Consider the following 8,785-nt stretch of genomic DNA (forward strand, 5'->3'; position numbering starts at 1 on the left):
TGCTGAGATGATTGACCGGTGAGGTAGCGCGGCGCGCGCCGGTAAGGAGAAAGGCTTGCTGCGGTGAAAGGCTAGTGGAAAGGCTAGGCCGTGGCTGGAGGTTGCTTGATCGCGGCGCGGCAAATGGCGGAGGTTGCTGCCGGTGGTGAAAGGCTAGTCGAGCGCGGTTGTAGGAGCCATGAGGCAGTGGCTACGCCAGAGGCCCAGTGGGTCGGACCGTAACGCGACCACCGGCGAGTCCAGGCGCTGTGCCCCAGTGAGTCGGGTGTGAGAGCGCTGGAGGGCCGAGGCAGTCGTGCCCGGCGCAGCCTGCCGATGTCTCCGAAGACCGAGCGCTGGCGACGAAGCCTGCTGGCTGAAGTTGCTTGCTGAAGTGAACTGAATCGAACTGCATAACTCGGTTCTGGAGTCGCTCCTTTTTATACGCTGGTCGGTGGGGCGGAGCCAAACTCGAAAGTGAGGAGCAAGAATTGATTGGCTAGCGCGCGTAATGGTGTAGATGCGGGCTATCGCCGAGCGTAGTATAAATGCGATCGTTTGAAGCAATCTGATTGGTTAGCGCGCGTGATGGTGAAAAGTGATGTGAAGAGCGAGCGTTGCGGAAATGCGTGATAATGTGGGATGTTCCCACAGATCTATTAGACAGCCATATTTATGTCACAACTTTGCTCTCATTCTGGTGATGAGGAACAACATACATTTAGTTTTCTCTGAACTTACTACTAGACCAGCTTCCTTACAGTGTCAATTACAGCTTATATCATAATCTACTGTGAATGGCATTTAGATGTATTCATTAATGACACACTATCAATGTACACCCTGGCACAACAAACAGAAAGTCTTTTCTTACATGAATACATGATTTCCCTGTTGGTCTGTGGGTTAAGATTTTGCCAACATGAAAGACTTTGGTTCAAACCAGGTCTGCATATTTCTCAACAGTTTTCACCCAGTAACATAAAGTTTTACCTGCAGCATATTAATTTGTGGTCTCAACTTCTGGCACCTTATTATATGCTAGTGGCCAGGAATGGTTTTGTTCCATTGTCAACTTAAACCACCAACTTCACAGCTGTGGTTCCAGTATGTATAGCCTGATTAGCTGTGAGCTGACCATTCTAAGAGTTTACAGACAGAGCTGATCAGACATATTGGATGGCAGCTAGCAGACACAGAGTGGTCTTTGTCTGCTTTTGAACAGGGACTATAACTGTCTTTCCTGATACAGGTGGGAAGGAACACTAAACCAAAATCTAATTGTACATGTTCAGAAGCAACAAGGTGAATGGCAGACAGTTTTGAAGTATCTGGTGGTGAACGGTGTAGGCCAAAGAGATGTATCACACATGCAGGTTATAGCAGTGGTTCTTAACCTCTGTCAGTCCATGGTCTGGTAAATTGTTTCTTCTGTAAGACGAGGGCCCGGTGTAATTGATGCCAAGGCCTGGTACCGGGCCACGGCCTGGCAGTTGAGAAACACTGAGTTAGGGCACTCAGAAGTTTATCCATAGGCAAAGATGAACTGTATGATTCTGCAACTCTTGTGGTGAAAGTAAGGTGCTGAATTTTTTTCACGTCCTTTAATTGGAAATATGGCAGCAGCATTGTCTGACACAATAATGTGCCAGCCATCTTGTTGTGTGAATCTGCTAGGACACCATTCATAGAAAGGCCTGGAATACAAGTCTGAACACACTGGACTGTCAAGTTCTGTAAATATTCCCATACTGCAGTGGAACCTGTAAAGCAGGACAGTGAAGAGGTCAGCTTATTACTTCGAAGCTGAACATGACAAGAGTACACACTCTTTTGGACAAAGATGGCAGTTCCATTTGCCTTTTCACCACCAAGGTGGTCATACTTGTAGAGGCACAGCCTCTGGGAGTAGCAGTATCCACAGGAAGAAGGTGTTTTCCAGCAGACAGATGGTGACAGGAGAGTGCCTCCACCACATGATGTCAAGTTCAGGGAGGCAAAACAGAACCTACTCACACAGAATGAAATGCATGCTATACAGAGCACAGGACAGGCTGCAGTTCATGGCCCCTGGGGTAGCAGATAATCTTCAACGGAGATTTTCTGGATTTCCTTCTCTTGTAGAAATTATGGACAATGTGGTGAGCTAGTTATGAAGGTTTAGGAACACTTGATTCTTTGGATCAGCTGTGGGCAAATGACACCCCTTTATTAAACACTCTGAACAACGCTCGCAGCCAAAAAGGAAGGACACATCACAGACACAGTACACACAGAAACGACTCCCATAGTGGACGAACCATACTATACGCGAGTTTGAATTTAGACATATAGATGAATAATCTTAACAAGTTTTAGTATATACAAATTTTATTATAGTTGATGAATAATGTACTTTCTAAATAATTTTATGAAAGACACAAGATGGCAAACAATGTAATAGCTTAGCGTAAATAACGAACCTGAAGATGGCACTATGTTGCCGAAACATGTAGTAAGAAGCGACATATGAAATTGAGTGCACTACAAGATGGCCATTTCATATGTAACATGGACTCTGAACAAATTACATGAGAAGTACATCAAGTCTCTGCATATCCAAACTTTCAGCACAAGCAATGAATTGGATCTGGCAGGAAAGGCCTAACATTGTATCATGTGTAGAGTATCTTCACCCATTCGGGCAGTGTCAGAGTTTTGAAAATTAGAAAGATGGTTCATGTTGGTATAAGTGTTCCTTCCTGTTTTCTATGGATGCAATATATTTGGGATACCAATTTATGAGTCCAACCTATTGTGCAAATGACAGGATTATAAATAATGACTGCAGAAGGTCTTGAAAGAAATGGTCAAGGCATGTTTTATGGCATTATCTCAAAATGTGACTGGAATAAAAGGGGAAACATATTGAAAATCTTCAGACAGAATTGCTAGCCTCTGAGCCAAGACCCAGTGTCCTCTAAATATGAAGAACTACTCTGATCCTATTAAATTTAGGCAATCTAAATATAAGTACAGGTTAAATATGGATTGGTGAATGGCTTTATTGACCACTTATTCACACCACTTGGAACTACAAGTAATTACAGAGCTATCACTAATCTCCACACTTTACAAATCATCACAGCCTTTTCCAGCCTGCTGTCTTCATTGGTCATCCCCTGGCAATGGCTTGTAACAGCGCAGATTCTTCAGCTTCATAAGCTCAGGATCTATCGTCATGGCCTCCCATGCAGAACTCAACTGAACTGACTGACAACTAATTACTAGGTTGGCGGCCCTTTCACACCCACCTCCTAATCTTCTCTTCACAGGCTGACTTTCAACTGACTACTCCCACCTAACTGGGTCACCCCAGTTGTCTTCAAGATAACTAATCAGCATGGACCACATACAAAACAACCCCAATTCCACTGCTGCAGTCTAACTGTTACAGCTGCCTAGCAACGGGCTGCATAACAGAGTTTAGTAGCGTTTACTATGCTGTTCCATAGGAACAGCTGTTGTCTTGTCTGTTTCGAGGTCTTTGTCTAGCAATGGGTCTATATGCCACAATACCTTTCAGTTCCACACAGAATCTCTAAACCAAAACATGCATGTTTTTGCTAGTGCTTTATTCACAGTGACCAGAAATTCTTGTTTTGTAGACTAAGATAAATGTTTTCTACGTGGGTAGGCTGAAAAGTGATGCACACATGCTTGTAGAGCGCGAACAAAAACAAATAGCAAGATCTGGCACAAAGCACATTAAAGTACAATTCTTAAGTTTCAAAAGCATATATTTATTTTTCTACGTAGTCACTGTTAAGGCTAACACATTTCTCCCAACATGTAACAAGTTTTTTCATTCCATCACTGAAAAATTCTTCCGACTTTTCTCGAATCCAGGACTTGACAGCTGCCTTCACCTCATCGTTCGGGGTGTAATGATTACCCTTGAGGTCTCTCATGAGTAGAGGAAAAAAATAAAAATCGCAAGGCGCAAGATCGGGGGAATAAGGAGGGTGTGGAATCGGTTCAAACTTCAGGTTTCGCAGTGCCTCTTCAGTTGCGCACGAGGTGTGTGGACGAGCGTTGTCATGTTGCAAGATTATTGGTGCCAGGCTGCCTCTAACATGACAAACTCGATGCCGGAGGTGTTTTAGAGTCTGTATGTACTGAGAAGAATTTACCGTTGCCCCTCGTTCTAGAAAATCGGTCACATAAACTCGGTGAGCATCCAAAAACACAGTCAAAAGAAGTTTTTTGGCGGATGGTTGTGTTTTGAACTTTTTCGCCTGAGGAGAAGACGGATGTCGATATTCAGCGCTCTGTCTTTTCTCTTCCGGGTCGTAACGATGGACCCATGACTCGTCCCCCATCACAATATTCAAAAGAAAATCGTCTCCTTCATCACGGTAGCACTGCAAAAGTTGCTTGCAGCATTCCAATCAACACTGTTTGTTCTCGTCTGTGAGACGGCGTGGTACCCATCGTGCACAGATTTTACGGTATCCCAAATGTTCAATAATGAAGCCGACACTTTCCTTGGATATTCCAATATGGTTTGCGATACGCTTTTGAGTGATTCGCCGGTCATTTTGAATCAAATCGTCGACGAGTTTGCGATTATTATCGTCTGTGGCAGTGATAGGACGTCCGCTGCATGTTTCATCAACAATTATGGCTTTTCCAGGCTCACAACCACGAAATTTTATTACCCATCGATTTACAGTAGACCTATCAACAGCAGTGTCACCATACACAGCCTTTAAGTGACGATGAATCTCAGTAGGAGTCACTTTTTCAGCAGTTAAAAATTCGATAACAGCACACTGTTTAACTCGCGTTGACAAAGCACTAGAACACGTCTCCATACTTCTGCTTCTCAAAATACACTGGATGAATGCAACGACCTCAAACCTGCGCATGCGTATTGAGGGGGAATGTTACTTCCACATGCCACCTGGCGCGCTTCTGAAGGTCATTTCGTTCGCGCTCTACAAGCATGTGTGCATTACTTTTCAGCCTACCTACATACATTAAAATCAAATGTTATAAATTATACAAAAACAGATGACTGTCAAGAACACAAATTTACTTTACTTTCTTTGAATTTTTATAATCCGGTGGCAGTCCTAATTTTCTGATAATGCCAAAATTCACACATTCTGAACAAGCTTCAATGAATAAATATAACTTCATCATAACCTTATAAAGGGCTCTTATAGGTTAAAAATTATAACAGGTAAACAGACTAGCATGTCAATAAAGAAACTAGTTTCTCTGATTTGCATAAGATGACCTAACAACCAATCATAAAAATACATTTAAACTGAGGTGGGCATTACTTGACTTTTGGTTAACATTAGTGGACAACTGCCTTCATTCACTATATAAGCAGCCCTGGCCAATCCCTGCATTTAATACAGAGCCATATGTCTGATCTTAACCAAATTTTTTTCTTAATGTTTTGTTAAGTCCTTTGTCTCTGATTTTCTCACAAGATGTTAATATTTTTAACAGATGACCTTTATAAATTATTCTGCTTTGAAATACAAGTGCTAACAATCCTACTCACCTGATATACATCACCAAATGCTTCATCAGGCATATGTAAATTTCAGACTTATTTTATTCCAAGATGAGAGAGACTCCAGTTCACTCACTTTTAAGAATGATGATTCTTTTACATGGTGAATGAAAATGAGAACCATGTAAGTCCACATGATTCTCAGAAAACCCTGAAGCAATTAATTCTGTGGAATACAGTCCATCTTCATGGGCCAACAGTCACTCTACTGGTCATGAAACTCCATAACATTCATTAAACCAAAAAGTTAACTTCCATGCTCTCAGCAGTGCACCAACTGACCCCATCCTGAATCAGATGATTCAAGTCTACAACCTTGCACCTTATTTATTAAAATTCATTTTAATATTAATCTCTCATTTATACCTTTGTCAACAGTCATGACATTTTCAAACATTATACATGCCTACAGCTATTAAATACCTGCATCATTTTGGACACTAAATTCTGCCTCTTGGCAGTTTTCTGTATAATTGTATTTTCCAATGCCGTATTCTTCTGTTGTAATGCAATTATCTTGGCTGATACATCTTCTATCTTCTGGTCCATTTCCATTTTCACCTTCTCTGCTAATATTTTGTCCTTCTTTCTCTCTTCCACCTCTTCTAGAACTGTGAACAAAGTCATATAACTCTCTGACATGAACTAGCTCTTCCACATGTTACAGAGTCTGACTTCAAGAGGGTTTGGATATTCTAATGGATATAATATGGGATTCTCCTCCTCTGGCACTCTACAAACTTATACCATACAGTAAGTGGTGCAAATTCTGCACCCATTAGGCCCAAAGTAAAAGAATTTCCCAGCATTTTATGGAACCCGAAGGTTCATCACCGAGGCTTTGAGTTCATTTTCGTAACATAATGCAAAGTAAAAGAATGGAATGTAAAATTACAACAGTAACCATTAACCAAATATATGTACAAATATTAAGGCCATTCAATACGCAAATGTAATGTCCAAGGTATGGTATTTTCACATTTATTACTAAGACACAGGCATCCAAAAGAATAATGGACAAATACTCCATTTTTCCATATAATCATGAGAACAACTGAGAAATCTGTCCAAGCGATACACGACTTGACCAAATGCCAAAAAGCAATCAGGGCACAGGGTTTGCATCCTCCCTGCACTATGGCTTCATCTTGTCATCATAGCAGAAGTATTTTTTATGTGCTTGTTTTCTTGTTTGGATGGCATTAGCTAATTTATGGTTGTGAAAAAGACACCAGGTAACCATACACACAGTTTTCTTGTTGGTCAACAGATATATTATATGTACAAAGTTTTGTGATGGATTTGAGGAATTCATTTTGAAATATTTTAATTCAAATATAAATCACTCCGTCCAATGTGACCTGTAAGTTTATTACTACATGAAAACTTAACACCCTTACATGTTTCGGTCTCTGCGGACCATCTCCAGAGGGCAAAGATCACTACAAATATGAAACCACCATCACATAAGTTGTTTAGACATAAAGTACGTACACTTATATGCTACAATGCATAATACACAAAATATGCATTGTACTATGCATTGTAGCATATAGGTGTACGTACTTTTCGTCTAAACAACTTATGTGATGGTGGTTTCCTATTTGTAGTGATGTTTGCCCTCTGAAGATGGTCCGCAGAGACCGAAACATGTAAGGGTGTTAAGTTTTCATGTAGTAATAAACTTACAGGTCACACTGGACGGAGTGATTTATATTTGTAATTGTTAGTGTGACGGACCAGAATGGAACAAATTAAATTTTAATTCAATATACACAAGTAATTTTAGCATACAAAACTGATTACTCTGCCAAGTGGTTAAACTAACAGGACAGATAGAACTGAATTTGTACAAAGAGTTCTGTCTTCTGGGATATGACATGTAGTCCACTGAAGGTCAACTGACGTTTCAGAGGAACATGTCACCTCTATCTGGGTCAAAGAACAAGCCAAGCAAGAAACCAGTATGAAGCAAGCAGATCTGTATACAATATCTGGACCATGTCAAGTGGGTTTCTTGTCACCACAAAACAGCATGTCTTAAAGTTGTGAAGGGAGGAAATGTCCCCCACATATAAAAGGTAGCTGAGAATACATTGCATAAACAGTGACAGACAGCCAATGAGGGGTGGTCCTTGAGCTTGGGGCTGATAACTCCTCACCTTAAAAAATCAGCCTGTTACAAAATGTTACACAGGGCCTCAGACTTGGATGGTTTCTCTGGAAGGATCTAAGCAAAGGAAAATGGACATGAGATAGGACACTCTCTCACTCACAACAGTTGCAAAATGAAAAATATAATAGAGTTAGATTTAGTGAGAGTACAGAAGGTCAGATGGGTCAAGGGTGGCACTGAACCAGCAAACAACTGTAATTTGAAGAATGCCACATCCCAGAAGACAGCATTCTCTATGATGTGAAAACCTCAAATCTTACAACTATAATTTGTATACGGAAATGGGAATAAAATTCATGAATTAGGCAGGAGCCCACTAGAATGACCCTGTGTGTATCTTGCTAAATTTGAGTCCGTGTTGAAATACGGTATTATTTTTTGGGGTAGGGTGCAAAAGGACTCTGAAACTCTATTTAAACTGCAGAAGACATGTGTAAGGGTGATAAAAGGTGTTAAAAATAGAGTTTCCTGTAGAAATTTGTTTCGTGAATTAAAGATTTTAACTGTTACTTACATACTAGGTGGTTCAAATATGACCGGGACTGATTTTTTTGTAAACAAGCCGCACTGCACAGCAGCTGTGAGACCTTGAGAGAGTGAAGCCACAACCTCCACCCTCCTTCCTGTTAGGGTTAGAACCTGTTCAGTCCTGTCTGTAAGTTGCTAGAGTGATGAATGAACAGAAGGTACCACGGAGTTCACCACAGACTCCAACAACAGTATGGGGAAGAGTGTCTCTCACAGACCCGTGTGTTTGACTGGTGTAAGTGCTTCAGAGAGGGCAGAGAGCGTGTGGAGAATGAACCGCGTGATCGTCGGCCGTGAACATCCGTCACCAAACCAAACATTGATCGTGCAGATGCACTTATTCGTGAGAATAGGCGCATCACTAGCAAGAAATTTATTTGTTGTGTAACGTCTTTTATTCTCTTCAGGAATTTTTTAACAACTGTTGATATGGACTGCTTGCTGACAAATAAATCTGTTTTAGATAAATTATTTATATGTACAGGAATATGTTTTAAATAGTCTGTTTGTATGTTGTAAACAATCTGTAT

General features: G+C 40.9%; 1 protein-coding gene across 2 annotated transcripts in view; it reads right to left on the minus strand.

Moving 5' to 3' along the window:
- Nucleotides 1–8,785, minus strand: part of LOC111863695 (myosin-6) — a 48,852-nt gene that overhangs the window by 30,244 nt on the left and 9,823 nt on the right. For both annotated transcript variants that reach the window (XM_023850237.2, XM_023850236.2), the window contains one exon: nucleotides 5,975–6,162. In XM_023850237.2, coding sequence (XP_023706005.1) covers nucleotides 5,975–6,162 — 188 coding nt within the window. The remainder of the gene's footprint in view (nucleotides 1–5,974; nucleotides 6,163–8,785) is intronic.

Source organism: Cryptotermes secundus, unplaced genomic scaffold (genome assembly GCF_002891405.2).
Source record: "Cryptotermes secundus unplaced genomic scaffold, Csec_1.0 scaffold369, whole genome shotgun sequence".
Lineage (NCBI taxonomy): Eukaryota > Metazoa > Arthropoda > Insecta > Blattodea > Kalotermitidae > Cryptotermes > Cryptotermes secundus.